The sequence below is a fragment of the Phoca vitulina genome, unplaced genomic scaffold (assembly GCF_004348235.1).
Source record: "Phoca vitulina isolate PV1807 unplaced genomic scaffold, GSC_HSeal_1.0 scaffold30, whole genome shotgun sequence".
Classification (NCBI taxonomy): Eukaryota; Metazoa; Chordata; class Mammalia; order Carnivora; family Phocidae; genus Phoca; species Phoca vitulina.
The window spans coordinates 2,017,411-2,034,173 of record NW_022589733.1 but is presented as its reverse complement, the minus strand read 5'-3'; the positions used below and the strand labels follow the sequence as shown (position 1 = coordinate 2,034,173).

General features: G+C 43.0%; 1 protein-coding gene and 1 pseudogene across 3 annotated transcripts in view; both read left to right on the top strand.

Moving 5' to 3' along the window:
* Nucleotides 1–3,784: 3,784 nt before the first annotated feature.
* LOC116644779 lies at nt 3,785–3,934 on the top strand (annotated as a pseudogene).
* A 2,264-nt stretch (nt 3,935–6,198) lies between these two features.
* ABCC11 (ATP binding cassette subfamily C member 11) overlaps nt 6,199–16,763 on the top strand; it is a 53,638-nt gene continuing 43,073 nt past the window's right edge. For all 3 annotated transcript variants that reach the window (XM_032424306.1, XM_032424304.1, XM_032424305.1), the window contains exons 1-5: nt 6,199–6,297; nt 7,647–7,783; nt 10,364–10,522; nt 14,353–14,500; nt 15,183–15,416. In XM_032424306.1, the coding sequence (XP_032280197.1) occupies nt 6,199–6,297; nt 7,647–7,783; nt 10,364–10,522; nt 14,353–14,500; nt 15,183–15,416 (777 nt within the window). The remainder of the gene's footprint in view (nt 6,298–7,646; nt 7,784–10,363; nt 10,523–14,352; nt 14,501–15,182; nt 15,417–16,763) is intronic.

Genomic DNA, 16,763 nt, shown 5'->3' with positions numbered 1-16,763 from the left:
GTGGTGGAGACAGAAATGCAGTAACTTGGATGCTCCTGCCTAAAGCTCTTTCTCTGACATTATCCCAACTTTCTTTCATTCATTAAGCAATATATTTGGAATACCTACTATGTACTGGATATTATTTTAGGTGCTGGGGATATGTCAGTGAACAAGACAGGCAAGGTTACTGCTTTCATGGAGCTGAACTTCTAGTGAGGGAAACAAACAATAAACAAGGAGAGTAATTTTGGATGGTGGTAAGTCCTTTAGATGGTCAGAGAAGGACTCACTAGACAGATGACATTTGAACAGGGCCCTGTGCATGAAGAGGTAGCAATGCAAAGCTCAGGGCAGGGGTGCCCAGAGGGTGCTGTTCCAGGCCAAAGAAACAACAACTGCAAAGATTTTGTGGCCGGAATGAATTTTGGATATTTGAGAAAACTCCTGGAATTTAGTGCTAGTGGGGCCTGGTGGTTTGGCTGAGATAAGAGAAGTGGCAGGATCAGGTAACAGAGGGCTGTGTACGAGGTAAAAAGATGGGGTAAGGAGTCTAGTAAGAAGTCAGGGTTTTACTCTAAGCCTGATGCAAGCCATTGGCAGTTTCAAGGTGCAGAATATCTTTTCTGGTTTATGTTTTCAAGAGACCATTTTGGCTGCTGTGTGGAGAATGCAATGTAATGATTTAAGGTCAGAAGCTGGGAAGCTAGTTATGAGGTGGTGACATTTGTCCAGGCAAGAGATAATGAGGACTTAGACTGGAAGCTATACGTTTGACTGTAGCTTCAACAGAATATGCTGATGGATTGGACATGACGAATGAAGGAAAACAGTTGTCAAGGATATCTCCTACACTGGGGCTTGAGCCACCAGGCCCAGAGAGAAGTTGAGCTGAAGATCCTGGATACAGTAAGCAAGCTCTGGACCATTTCTCTGGATGTGCATTATGTACCCTACCCTGTGGTAGACTCTGGGGAGATGTAGAGATAAAAAAAGATTGGCCCAGGTCCACAAGAGCTTACCTTTTTATCAAGGCCTCTCTAAGGGCAAGATGGAGGAGGCCCAGTTTTTGAGGCTGCTTGTGTTTAACAAAGAAATTAAAAAACCATCTTATAAACGTCGTGATATATTTTTTAAACACTCATGTTTAATGCTTTTGATCTACACACTTACATTCCTGCCCCCATAACAGCAATAACAACAAACAAAATTGGTATTCTATTCACATAATAATTGCTGGATTTATTTTTTTTTTAAAGATTTTATTTATTTATTTGAGAGAGAGAATGAGAGAGAGAGAGCATATGAGAGGGGGGAGGGTCAGAGGGAGAAGCAGACTCCCTGCTGAGCAGGGAGCCCGATGTGGGACTCGATCCTGGGTCTCCAGGATCATGACCTGAGCCGAAGGCAGTCGCTTAACCAACTGAGCCACCCAGGCGCCCTGGATTTATTTTTTTAAATACAAATTCACACTGCACTAAGGAAGCTGTGCTGTGGGAATGGATCCATGCTTAAATTGCTTGCTTGATAAACAACTTCTTTTAATCCTGTGACTGTATGTCTGTAATGGGATGTGGCAGCCGACCTGGGAAAGCATCAAAAATCTAAATGTGAGGTCTTCAGTGACCATGTGGATTTCCTGGCTCCTTCTTTGACAGGCTCTGCATCTACATCATTTATTTATCCTTCACATATTTACTAAGCATCTACTGTGTGCTGAGAACTATTCTAGATTCACAGATACATCAATGAACAAGACAAACAAGGTCCCTGGTTTCAAAGAGCTGATATTCTAGGGAGGTGGGCAGAAAATAAATAAGCCAAGAAAGAAAGAAATGGCAATTTGAGAAAATGGTAAGTAAAGCAAATAAAGCAGGAAACTATGATAGAAAGAGGAGTACAGTGTTCACCGGGGAGGTCTGGGAAGGTTACTCCCAGGAGGTGGTGTTTGAGCTGAGACTTGAATGATGAGAATGGACCAGCTCCACGAGGAGCTGGAAGGAGAATGTTCTTGGCGGAGATTAGGACTAGCACAAAGATCAGGGTGGGGAGGAGTTTCCCAGTTTCTGGAACAGAGGAGAAGGCCAGGCATTGGGATGTGGGGATTCAGCAGTCAGGAAGATACCAGTGATGGCCTCCAGAAGCTATTGGAACTAGCAGAAGGAAATGAACCTCAGAGCAGGGAAAGTTGACGAGCACAGGGTGTAAACGGACTGGAAGGGAGAGGTACAGGAATAAGGTCTAATCATCTAAACCTCTTCGGAGGCTGGCTTGCCGGCGTCTCTGCACCTTGCCCTGGATACTGTCCTTACCCTCTGGCATACCTTCTAGCCTTAGACACTACATCCTGCTGGATAAAGGGGTAAGAACAATGAGGAAGTAAGTTAGCTCCTCCAGACGGCCCAGCCCATGCCACACATTACCTTGCGGCAGCGGCCCCCCTCCTGTTTCCAGACTGTTTGGTCATATGCAAATGGCCCATGTCTAAACCAAGTTTATAATCATGATTTTTTCCCCCCAGGGATGGGGAGAGCACAGGGCTGGGAGCGTCTGTTTCCTCTCTGTTTTATTCCCGGCACATCCTGGTCTCCACCCTCACCGCAGTGATGGTCTCGCCACTAATCAGAATGAATAAACTTGCACTCTGGTTCTTCCCAAGAGGAAGCTGGGAGGCCAGGGAACCTCTCAAGGACTACCAAAGGAAGTTCTAGAGGAATTCCCTTGGCCAGTCAAAGAAGCAAAGGTGGGCCTCATCGATTGGAAGGTGGCCCGCACTAATGTGTGACTGAGCTGCAATTTTGTTTAAATGAGCAATTCGTGTTCTGCAAACATATATCCATCATACATGCTTACATTTTCTTCATCTTCATTTGTTTTACTTTTCCCTGTTATTAGTTTCTTGGACAAATGGCGTATAAAAATGGGTCACACCTTTGAAACCTTCTCTGTATCTCTCCGCAGGGGTGTAAAAATAAACCAGGTTGGCAAATCAGACCAGAGCTGAAAGGTGAGAGAACATCCAATATCTTTATTTCGTCTCTAAGAACATAGTCTTCCTCATGAGCCTCTAAACTGCTGGTTAATGAAGAGAAAATACGTGTTCATGTTTACCATTTTAAGCTCTTGTTTAATCCAGTCATTTAAATAGTTCCTTTAAGTTACTCTCAGCAAAGGATCAGTCTCAGAGCTATTGCCTGGCAGAGGACGAGTCAGGGTCCCAGGCACAGTGTCCTCTGCTCCTTGGCTTTTCCAAGCAATGTCTTTTGTCCACCTGGTCACTGCCTGCCCTGCTGTCATTGGAGGGTCTGTACTGATGCATTTTGGCTTGCTTGTGGCCTGGCGGTGTTCCCAGGGATGCCAGGCCTCTGTGAGCCCCATACTCCACTCCCAAGACCTTTCCGTGACTCTCATTTATTTGCAGTGTGGTTGGCCCACTAGGCCCCCTCAGCAAGGCCCTCACCTAGACTTTCAGCTACTTCTTGTTCCCCTCTACACCAAGGGAGCCAGGAAAGCTAACCCCCAGGTACAGCCAGCCCTAACTGAGGAGGGAATTAGAAAAAGCTGTCTCTGGTGGGAGAAGGATTTAGAAAAAGGCACCATGTTTTCCAGATGGATCAGCAGTGGTCTGCTGGAGCCTGTTCATACTGGCTCAGGAGAACAAACCGTCACATTTGAGGAATTCTGAGAGCCCAGTCGTTAAACACAAACATTATTAAAATTAAATTATATAAACTTGCAATTAAATATATCATATCAAAGACAAAGGTAATACTCAAAATGTACCACTTCCTAGTTATTTTACTGCAGCTTTGCGCAGTGGCAGTATTGTAGCCAATGAGGTGTATCCGAGGCGCGATTATTGCTAATTGAAAACTTTCCTAGTTATTTTACTGCATTTTACTGTTATTTACATTTTGAAATTATTTATCTCTATTGCATCTGTAGGGTGGAAATACTGTAGAATGGTGTATCACTATGTCTCTCTTCGCACCTTCATATTCAGTGGTCACGTGGGTAGCTTGAAATCAGCCGCGGTGGGAATATTTACACCACACACACAAAAAAATTTAAAAAGCTTATAAAGCAGGGCTGTTTTATTATTTTGTTGATTATCTAGGCTAAAGAAATAAATGCAGGAAATGTTAATAATGCAGATTAAATCTACAAGTGTGTGGTGCCTAAAACCATTACGTTGTGAAGAGCACAAGAAAAATGAGGAAGTACTGTTTCAGTATTGACAGACTATTCAGGTCACTGACAGATGAGTGAAGATCCAACCACAGACATCTTTGATGTTTCATTTTCCTCTTAGTTATTAAGGTAAAGCCAAATGTCAAGTAGCATTCTTGTTGGAACTACACTCAACCACCAATTGCAACACTAGGTTAGTTACAGATACAAACATCTCTCAGCACACCAGTGATGCAGCCGCTTGCCAAGTCCATGACTTGCAATCTAGAATTTGTTGGCTTCCGCCTCTGCCCCTGCCGTTCTCTCCACTGGAAACCTTTGTGTAGTGAATAAACTGTACTGCAGTACACTGTGGTGCTGGCGCCAAGGACTTCTGTTGAGTTATGCCAATTTTACTTTAATGTGTCTGTGTCCTAGACTGATTCATAGCAGCCAGAAACCTCGTTTCTTCCCAGAGTCTTAAAGAGTGTGTGACATTCTCTCTCTTTCTTCTTCTCCACCATCCCTGACAGATTCACTTCTTTTTTTAATTTTTATTTAAATTCAATTTAATTAATATATACCGTATAATTAGTTTCAGAGGTAGAATTCAGTGATTCATCAGGTGTATGCAACACCCAGTGCCCATTACATCAAGTTTCCTCCTTAATGCCCATCACCCAGTTACCCCATTCCCCCCTCCCACCACCCCTCCAGCAACCCTCTGTTTCCTAGAGTTAAGAGTCTCTTATGGTTTGCCTTCTTCTCTGTTTTCTTCTTATTTTATTTTTCCTTCCCTTCCCCTATGTCGATCTGTTTTGTTTCTTAAATTCCACATATGAGTGAAATCATAATGGTATTTGTCTTTCTCGGATTGACTTATTCTGCTTTCACTTCTACCATCGCATGGCAAGTAAACCTTGTGGCCTGATGCCCTGGCTGGGGAATCTGTCTGGCATGCTCTATAGCAGAATTCCAGAAACGGAGTCCACCAGTCGCAACCATGTGATTTGCTGAAAGGAAGTGGGATGGGAGGAAACGCGTTCTTCTCCCAAGACTGGTTAGTCTGCAAGTCTATTTACTTGAAGCACAATCTAATATTTGAACGTCAAGAGCTACATTTGAATACCAGGACCGATTACCTAATTTGCAGGGCCCAGTGCAAAATGAAAATGTGGGCTCCTTGTTCAAAATTATTAAGCATTTCAAAATGGTGACAGCAGGGCCTTAACCAAGCCTGGACCTTTCTGAATACAAGGCTCTGGGAGGCAGTGGTCATACCCCATGATGCTGGCCCTGTTATATACTCTCCTTTTCCATTCTCTCAGAAATATTCCTAATTACCATCCCCTCTCCTAACCCAGGCACATGGATATTCTGGGCGTGAATCACATATTCAGAAAGGCAAAAATAAAAAGCATTTTAATATATTTTAAAAATACCTTGGGTTATTTAAGTTTCTTAAATTGTGTCCAGCTCTACTCTCTGAGTCTGTGAAAGCTAAGAATCAGAGTTAATAGTAAAATTGCATTTCTTTTATGTATTTATCCATCCATTTATTATTTATTTATTGAGCACCTGTTATCTTCCTAGCACTGTCCCAGGCTCCATGGATTCAATAGTGAGCAAAACAGACATGTCCCTGTCCTTATGAGGCTCTCTATTTAGAGCAGGAAATGAACTCTAAACAAATAATGATTTACACAAATATATAATTACAAAATGGGATAAGAGAAGTAGCATGGTTTTATGAGTAGGCCTGGCCCAAGGTTATGGGGTTGAGATTGGGTGGTTAGAAAAGTTTTCCCCAAGTGATCTTGAGCTGAGGCCCAAGTAGATGTTTAAAAAGAGGGAGGCAAGCCCATCCCAGGCAGAGGGAAGAGCAGCAACTGGGACAGTGGCCCAGTCTCCTGCGTGACCCTGGCCCGCTCCCTGCAGGGGGATGTCCCCCTCTCCTGACTGCTTAGGGTTGAATCTAAGCTGCTCTTACCTGCTGCCTTTTCAGATTCTCTGATTCGGGGAAACGAAGGATTGGCAAGAAAGCTGAAAATGACCAGGAGGAGTATATACTGGGTCCCCAGATCTTCTGGTGGCCTTGGGAATCTCGGCATGGACATGAGCAATGACATGATTTCAGGGCTTAGCTACGTAAGTAGGTCTACTTTGCATTAAAATACCAGGAAACTGAATTGACAGGGTATTCTCAATGTTCACAAATTAGATTAGAAAATTTTGTCCCATATTATTCAACCTTGACTTCTTTTAATAGATCTCAAGCTTCTGCAAGTAGATGAATCATAATCCTTGGTCATGACATACCTTCCTTGTCTATCTATCTACCTATCATCTATTACCTATTTATCTATGTATTTACTTATAGCTATAAACCCATCATCAACTCACCAGCTTGAACCTTGACAATCACATCCAGCTATTAGACACCCCCCCACTTCACTCCCCAGCATCCCTACCTGAAGTAATCACTCTCCTGAATCTTTTCTCATCAATCCCTTACTATGCTTTTAAGATAGTATTATTTATTCTATATGAAGTCCTAAAGATAATATTTTAAAAAAATTTTAGTTGTTTCCCACTTTATCAAAAGGGTCACATATAACTTTGGGGGGTTACATTCTTACTTCTTGATTTCTTTTTACTAAGTTTACCCTCAGAGGGTGACTTGGTCTCACATTCCGTGGGTGACTATAGCTCCCTTTATTCTTGTGTAAAGTGCGTATCACAGATTAAAACCTGGGGAAGTGGGTTGGCCTGCCCAGAGTCACCCCGTGAATGTAGGCAGAACCAAGGCTGGGACCCAGTTGTCCTGAGTCTTGGCCCACTGCTTATTCTCTACCCAGCAACCTTTCTTTTATTTATTTTTTAATTGAGATATAATTGACATAAAACATATTAGTTTCAGGTGTACGACATAATGATCCAATATTTGTATATAGTGTGAAAGAGTTATTACTGCATAACAGCCACCACCTCATATAATTATAATCTTTTTTCTTGTGATGGGAAATTTTAAGATCTACTTTAAACAGCTTTCAAACCTACAATGCAGTGTTTTAACTGTAGTCACCATGCTGTACATTACAGCCCCATGATATTTATTTTATTTTTTAAATTTTTTAAATTTCATTTTATGATGATGATGACGACGATGATGATGATGATGTTCAGTTCCCACGACATTTATTTTTTAACTGGAAGTTTGTAACTTTTGACCCCCTTTGCCCATTTTGCCCAAACCCCACCCCCACCTCTGCCAACCCCCAATCCGTTCTCTGAGCACTTCATTATTGTTGTGTTTAGGTTCCACATACAAGTGAGATCATACAGTGTTCGTCTTTCTCTGTCTGACTCTAGCAGCCTTTCTTTAGGAAGCTGGATGTAGGAAGGTCCATTGTCCTTGGGTGGCTGGTCTAACACTCCAGAATAGTATTTATGAGATTGGTCGGGAAGCTGATTTCTTTTGGTTTTTCTTTCCCAAGAATACTTATGCTCTAGGAGACGGCCCCTGGAGCCAGCAGATGAGGAAGCCTGAGGCACCAGGGATGGCGACAGTCCTCCCTTGGGGGAAATACAATGCTGCCTGGAGAACGATGATTCCCTTCCATCCCAAGCCAAAGTGAGTTCTGAGGGGGAGGCGAGGGGCAGTAGCCTTCAGGGCAATGTTCCTCAGACCCTAACACCTACACCCTTCCCAGAGATGTCTCCACATGTCTCCACACAGTCATGTCACCCACCACAGCCAAATACCTCCAGAGCAGCCTGAGGCACATCAGGGAGGCAGAGTCAGCTCATTCACTCACTCGTTCGGTCATTCATTCATTCATCCATCCAACAAGGATTCATTGAGCACCTACATGTGCCAGGCACTGTGCTAGACCTCAGGGGAACAGCAGTAAGCAAGACAGACATGATCCTTGCCCATCATGGACCACACATTGGGGGAAAAGACAACAAGCAAGTAGACTCCTAACCTAAACATGGTTATAAGCTCCTTGAAGGTATTATGAAGAAGTGTGGGGGTGCTGAGGGACAATGGAACAGTGACAGCTTGGTAGGTTCTTGGTACTTAAGCTGTGCCCTGGAAGATAAACAAGAATCTACTAGACCAGAGTAAAGGAAGAATGATCTGGGCAGAGGGACCAGCATGTGCCAAGACCCCATCTTGAGGTGGAAAGAATGCAACATGACGTGTCCAGGAACTGAGGAGGCCAGTGTCACTGGAGTCATGTGTGATAAGGGATGTGGCATGAGATGAGACTGCAGAGGGATGCAAGTCTCCACAGGGCACGTTCAGTATGTTGGTCTTCATTCTAAGAGAAATGAGGATTGTTAAAAGGGCCCAAATGCCCTATGGTGTTACCCTTAAACTTAAGAGTTAAAGAAATTCAATGTATCCTTGTCCAGTAAAGCATAGTTGAAAACAACCATCCTCCAATGTCTTTGGGACTCATACAGTCTTGCTCTTGGGGGCCTGCACATAACTCATTTATTCATCATGCATGGACAGGACCTTAACATTCCTCTAGGCTGATTCTTCAGCATTTTGTCACCAGGACTCCATTTTGTATGTACAATCCTCTCTTCTCTCTCTCATGTTTGCTAAGATTTTATCTATCAAAGAAACTGCCGTTGTTTTCCTATTTTTAAAAAACTTGAGGTCCCCTCACTACTAGCTACATTGTTCCCACAGGATTGCTGTCATCTCCACTGAGAACAAAGAACCTGGGTACTTAGTGGGCCTGGGTCGCCTCATCTAGAGAAACACGCTGCTCCTCTCAGGCCTTTGGCGTGGCGGCACCAGCTCACAGACTCTTGCCCTTTCCCTGCAATCACACATGGCCCCACATATCTGGTGATACCTGGTACAGATCCCCATCCTCCCTTCAGTCCCTTCTCTCTCCAGCCTTGTCCAGAAGGCACAGCTTGGGGGGGGGGGGCGATGGACAGTGAGGAGGGGAAGGGCCACCCAGTGGAGAAGAGCCCATAGTCCAAAACGAAACAAAAACATCCCATGCGTTTGGCATTTTTGTCTTCTCATCTTTCTCCCCAAGTCTTCTTTTTAATGGAATTTTCTTCAGATCGAAACACACAGCTTATTAAAGGCAACTTTGAAAAAAGAGTAGAAATTACACACAATGCCAACACCCTCATCCAATTATTATTTCTGTATTTGTGAATCATTTCCAGGGATATGACCTTATCATTCTTACTACTTTTTATTCCATTTTTATTGTTTTTATGAAAATTACATAAGCAAAATATAGAAAATGTGAAACAGTGAGAATCTCTTTTCCTGTACTTTTACCAATTCTAATCCCTTTGTCAAAGTCAACCACTATTAAGAATTTGATAAAAATGTGTACATAGAAAAACATAAATGCACATATACATATAATACATAAATATATAAATGTATATATACATTTATAAATACATAAATGTGTATACATATTATAAATACATAAATGTGTATATACATATGTAAATGTGTATATATAATTATTAATAGTGGTTGACTTTATATATAGTTTTGTTTGCCTTCTCTCATCTCTTCCTTTTTTTATATGTCAAAATATACTGAATTTCTTGACCTGCAAGTAGCCTTTTTTTTCTTGCTTACTATGCTTAGAGCTCTTTCCATATTCTACATACAGATCGAGTCTATTTTTGGACACTTATGCATTGTTTTCCACATACCCTACTTCTTTTCTTTCTTTTTAAGTCATTCCCCTATTGATGGGTGTTTTTGTTGTTTCTGTTTTTTAATTATCACACATAATAGAGTAATGGGAAAAAAAAAACAACATACTGTTTTGTATATCCAGATGACCACACTGTGGTTTTTACATAATATATAATTTATCCCTGCAAAATCTTGCTCTTGGCTTAATTTTCTGTCTTTAGAGCCTATATCATCAGGGCAACTACAGGGGCACCTGGGTGGCTCAGGGGGTCGAATGTCTGCCTTCGGCTCAGGTCATGATCCCAGGATTCTGGGATCAAGCCCGGAGCCTCAGGTCAGGCTCCACACTCAGCAGGGAGTCTGATTCTCCCTCTCCCTCTGCCCCTCCCCCTGCTCGTGCTCTCTATCTCACATGCTCTCTCTCTCACGTGTTTGCTCTCTCTCTCAAATAAATAAATAAAATCTTAAAAAAAAAAATAAGAGCAACTATATGACCTATGACTTCTCTGCTAGGTTTCCTGCCCCACAACCCCTGGATGATGCTGGCCTGTTCTCATACCTCACATTGTCATGGCTGACCCCACTCATGACCCTAGGTTTACAGAAACGCTTGGATGAGAACGCCATCCCCCAGCTGTCAGTACATGATGCCTCAGACAAAAATGCTAAAAGGTAAAGTCATATTGGGCAAGCCACTGGATTGGTTAGAGATCCTGTCCTGCAGGATTGGTGACCAGAGATTCTGGAGAGTAGCAGGGAGGGCCCATCTTTAGACAACCAAAGAATATCAGCTCTTCCTTGGTATCAAGAGGCCTCACTGTAGTTCATGAACCCCCTGAAATGGCATACATATTTTATACATTTGGGCTAGAGACTTTTGTCTGGAGCAAGGATTCATATCTTTTATCAGATTTGCCTAAGGATCCAGGACCCCGAGAAAGTTAGAAATTATTGCTTCTTGTTCATTTTGCTTTTTCTTCTGGATCAGGCAGTTATCTGTGTCACTCATCATTAAATTTGGGGTTAAGGGACTAGTCTCTGAACCCTTAAGTCATCACTAACTAGTTGTGTGATTGAGTTTCCTGTACCACCTACTTCACAAGGTAATATGAGGATGAAGTGGGGAGTGGGGAATGAATAAGTGATTTCAAATGTTTTGTGCTCATGTTCCTACCTCCACCTACTTCATGAGAGACGCCAGGTAGAGAATGGCATTTCCCAAATATGTTCCAGTAAATGGTTGTCCCATAAGAACTTCCCTGAAAAGAGAATTCCTTGGTCAAGGGAGTTTGAGAAACGTGGCATATTATTGCCAGGTCTCAGAGATTAGTTTACAAAGCAAATTAGCGTACTGAGGGCACTGAGAAAACAAAAGCTGGTTCAACGTTGACCCACTGCTTCTCAGAATTATTCAGTAAAAGAAAAAAAAAAGTTTTCAGGGAGCACCTACCTCTTGCATCATGCCGGATATTGGTCTGAACCTCACTGCTTACCAGCTATGATGTCAGGCAAGTCACTTACCCTTACAGAGACCCTACGTCCTTATGCATAAAATAGTGGATCATAAAATTGATCTCGTGGTCCTTCATAGGATTGTTGTAAGAGCCAAAAGAGATGATGAATTCAGTTTAAAGCACATGGAAAAATGCCCGGTGCATAATAGGCAACCAGTTAGATGTTTGGTTGTTCTTTAAACATTGTGAGTACAGGGTTTCCTGATTTATGTCTATTCACTTTCAGTGCACTGATTCTGCTGTTTTTATTCTATAACTCACCATGTCTGTCTACCAATACTTTTATCATCACGCCACTTTGGGACATTTATTTGAAAAAATAATGATCCATGCATTCCCACCTTTAGAGAGGCTTCTTTCTCTGTGTTCCCCATTAAACAGGCAGAATTCTGGGGTGCATCTTCCCTAGCCCCTCAGAAGAACTGCTTTGACTTCCATGAGGATTTGCCGACAAACTGCCAGCCATTACCGTCACCACCACGGTCATTAGCCCAGTGGCAGAGTCAACATTATCACCACCATCATCTTCAGTATTACTATCATCATTCTCCATAGTGTTCATCGTTCTATAGTTACAGAGCATTTCCCCATCCATCACCTCCTTTGGCCATCACAAGTAAACAGGGCATATGCTATTTTCCCCGTTTTACACATGAAGAGATTGAGGACTAAGAGAAGTAAAATGATGTTCTCAGAGTTATATAGCTAATGAAGGGAGGAAGGCAAGTCTGAAAGCAAGTCTTCTGAATCTGGTAATCATGGCCAGAAATTGATATGGTTGCTAGGTGAGCTGAGGGCAGGCTGTGGGACACTTGGATTTGTTTAGTCAAAGTAGAACCTACTCTAGAGCTTTTTGTCTCTGTGGATTAGGTTATATGTGGAGGTAGAGCTGGAACAAGAAGAGGTGGCCCCATGGTTTGACCTGAGTAATACTGCCCACTAGCAATAAAATCCTCTAACACATATGGGTGTCATGGAGACATTTTTGCTTTATTGACCTAGGGCCCAGACTACCGCCCCCACCCCCTGCAAGTTATCTGGCTCACACCAATGGGCATGGCATGGGGCAGTTGTTTTATAACTCAGGAAGGAAGAAGCAGCCTGGGGTTTTGATGGCAGGTGAGGAAATGTAGGACAGGAAAATTCTCATGTTGTTTGTTCCTTTCTGGCTTTAAGCTGGGCATGAGTGTCCATGGCTGCAGGAGTAAGGAGTAGAAAGGGCAAGAACTGCCTGCCATGAGAGACCTGGTGACAGAAGATGAGAACCAGAAGCTGATAGAGCTGTTCGAGAACATTGATGAGCTGTGCTGCTCTCAGGCCCTGGGCACGAGGGGCGGCCCGCCATGCTCCTGCTCTGTGAGGAGTGGAAGCTTCAGGGAGTCCTGGAGTCTCTTGGCATAGTCCTTGATGTTCTCATCATGGGCCGTGATAATTGCTTTCCAGACAGTGGAACCAAACAAGGTGTAGCAGGAGCCAGGAAGTAAAAGGGCAGATGCCAACATGGTGATTGCCGCTGACAGACCGCATCGTGGATACTTGGGAAGCATCCAGGGCCAGATTAAGAGAATGATTATTTTCTAGTTACCTGCTCCTGCACCAAAATAATACAAAATAAAAAAGAAGGATAAGTGAGTCAACAAAATTCTTAATTCCTGTCATGATAACTTCTTTAATGCTTTTTTGAAATACTGTTTTTCAATTTTTTTCCCCAAAGAAATGTTTTTGGTGTTCCTGTTTTGCTGATGTAACATAAACAGCCTGGCATCGTTAGCATAGATTGGCAAAATAAGGGCACACTTTTAATTAGGTGACCCAACATTGGGGCACCCTTTGGGGGACTTTGAAATAAATGGAGGCACTTTTTGGAGGTCAGAGTTTTGGGTTTTATGAATCTTAATTTGTGTAAAAAGAAAGAGTGACATTAAAGTCTTAGGTTATTTCCTCAGTTCACTGTGTTTCAGGGTAATGAAATAGTCGATGAGGGAAAGTTATCTTTTTTACTTATTTATTTTTTAAGTAGCCTCCACACCTAGCGTGGAGCCCAACACAGGGCCTGAACTCGCAGCTCTGGGATCAAGACCTGAGCTGAGATTAAGAGTCGGATGCTTAACTTTTTGAGCCACCCAGGTGCCCTGAGAGGTTTTTGTTTTTTAATAGAAAAATTCAAGCTACTAAATACAGAAAGAATGCTAGAATTAGAAATCCCCATTTTGCCAGCCCTAATGGAAGTGGATCTAGGCAATGGTCATCAGTGATGGGGAATGAATGGCAGTGAATGAGTCAGGCTGATACACTTTAACTCACTGACACCTTGAACATTACTAATAACAGGACACCAGACGCTGTGTCTTCTGATGTTATGCAAAAGAAATACACTGCATCGCCTGTTAAGTATTTTTGCCAGCTGACCTGAATTCTGAGTTTCACTATGCCTCCAGATCTAGCTTGGAATTTAATAGAAAATACAGGGCACAGAAGGTTATGTTAGACAACACAAATCCGGAATGTGGGAAATTCTATGGAATAAATGATGCAGTTTCTTCAACAAATGGCAGAAAATGCAGAGAAGGGGAAGCTGTTACAGGTTAAAATGAGACACAAGAAGCCTATCAGATTTGTCATTTAAATGCAATGTGTGGACCTCATTTGGATCTTGACTTGGGCAAATGAATCATAAAAACATGTTTTTGACGTAATTAGAGAAATTCGAATACACCCCGGGTATTAAATGCCATCAAGGAATTTTTTATTAAATATGTAATTAATATGTTACATTAATATATGTCAATTAATAGTTTTTAATAATTAATAGTCATTAACGAATACTATTGTATTCACTGTATGTCACTGTATGTCACTGTAGTTTTTTTAAAAGGCCTTGTATGGAAGAGATACGTACTGAAGCATTTGTAGATGAAATATGTCTGGGATTGACTTGAGATACTCTATGCAAAGAGAGTTCACTGGCTCAGTTTTCCTCTTTTGAAGGCTCTGCCTCCTTTGGGAAGAAGAAGTCTCAAGACATGGGATTGAAAAAGCTTCAGTGCTTCGAGTGATGATGAGATTTCAAAGAACAAGGGCTCTCTTCGATATGTTTCTGGGCTGCCTCTTCTCTGCCTCGGCCGTGTTAGGCCCAGTAAGTGGCTGGCTTCATGAGGTTTGGGGGACTCCAGGCTTTAGAGGTTAGCACGTCCAAGTCCCTGCCTGGAGCTGGGGATTGTTTGTCTCTCAGCTACACTCAGAAGATGAAGACCTTTTGGAGGTAGTAGAGCTAGTACTAGTTAGGAGGGTGAGCTCTGCAGCTATTGCTTGGGTTCAAACCTTGGCCACTTAATTGCTGGGTGACTTTGAGCAATTTGTTTACCTTAGCTTCTTCAAGGAACCCCGTGACACACTTAGTGGTAGACCTCATGGAAACCCTCATGTACAAAAATGGAGAGCATGACATTACCTGCCTCTCAGAGTGAATTTTAATGAGATAAATATATAATGCTCCTAGAACATATCCTGACTCAGTACAAGCTAGCTGCTTTGAGAAGTGGCTGAGCAGCTCTGGGAATGTAGGTGGCAGGAACTAGCGGTCTCCTCCATGTACCATAGTTAAGATGAATCAACTTGATTTCCTGTCCTCCAGGTCCTCGGCCCAAGAATCTGACCGCAGAGAGTAAGTCTCATTGTCCCAGCTGGGGTCACATGCTCACCAGTTGGCCTACAGAGGGTAGGGTACTTTGACCATGTAGCCTAGACATGGGACAGGTGCAAGTCTCTCCAGAAGAAAACTGGAGCACTGAGTAATCCAAATTCCTGCTTCCTTCTAGATGCTGGTTATACCAAAGATCCTGGAATATTCTGAAGCGCCATCAGGGAATATTGCCTATGGGGTGGGACTCTGCTTTGCCCTCTTTTTCACGGAATGCTTGAAGTCTCTGAGTTTGTGCTCATGCTGGGTTTTAAACCAGCGCACAGGCATCAGGTTTCGTTCTGCTGTTTTCTCCTTTGCCTTTGAGAAGCTAATGCAATTTAAGTCTCTAACACACATCACCACTGGAGAGGTAGGTGCCTGGGACTATATTGGAGGCCACACTTGCTTAGCCTTCCTCCAGACATCCCTGCCCTGGGGGCTGAGGGAGGGAGGAAAGGGAGTTAGGAGAGAAAGGAAATAATTCTTAGGGTGTGTGTGGATAATCATCAACAGTTGCCTCTGAGGACATAAGAGCAGGTCAACAGTAACTGAGGGAGATGCCACTTGCATTCAGAGGCTTTGGATAAGATTGATTCATTCATTCAACACATACTTACTGAGGCCTACTCTGAGCCAGACCCTGCGCTAGGCCCTGGGGGATATAGCCATGAACAAAAAGACACAAACCCTCAGTAGAAGCACGTTGGAGAGCGCATCCCCTCAGTCAGCCTGGGGAGGAGGGTATGGATGGATGGGATAGCTCAGGGAAGTCAAGGGAAAAGCAATCGTAGATCACCTCTCTGAGGGTTAATTCTTATCTGCAAAAGAGGAGTCCTTAGAGCTGCTTGGTGATTGTTCTGGGGCTATCAGTTCCCTGCTCTTGCTCCTCCTGCAACGTAACACAAACAGACAAATGTTGACAGAGATTGGAAAAAGATGCTCCAACTTATGACCCAGGGTCGTGGGAGTATTGGAATTTCGTACATTTAATTTCACGTTCCCTAGTCTTCTATTGCTTACCAGTTGCCTTGAGGAGCATGAATGACTTTTATATTGAAACAGACATTTAAATTTTTGGAAAAGGCAGCACTGCTCTGACCCCTTACCCTCAAGCTAGACCCCTTGGTGATCTGGCATCAGCAACTGTCCAACCTTGCCTCCTCCCATCTCCCCTCCTCCAGCCCTAGGTTGGCTTTGTCCCTTCAGCCAGGCTAGGCTAACCTTCAGTCCCCAGGCCTTTCCACCTCCTGGCAACGTTGCTCACATCACCCCCACGCCCTGCCCTTTTATAATCCCACTCATCCTTCATGGATGTCCTCTCCTTCATGACAATATCGCCAAACCCCACCATCCACCCCCAGTCCCCACCAAGCGCAAATCTGGCTGCCCCACTAACATGAGCCCCCTTCAAAGACACAAACCCTTTCAGATTCACCACTCTATCCCTCAAAATGCTGACATTTGAATTACACAGGGCAGATGTCCGAAAAAATGTCTGCTAAATTAAGCACTGCCATCAAGTGGATGCTTCTCTAAACTCAACTGGTAGCCAACATAAGATATTTGTTATCATCATTACCCTTATTATTCACTATTTTATTAGTCCTGTAACCTGAGGCAACTTGTTCAGTCTCTGAAGCTGTGGAATAATAAGACCAGCCTTACAGGATTGTTGTCTCATAGGATTAAATGAGTTAGTACATATAAAGCACATAGA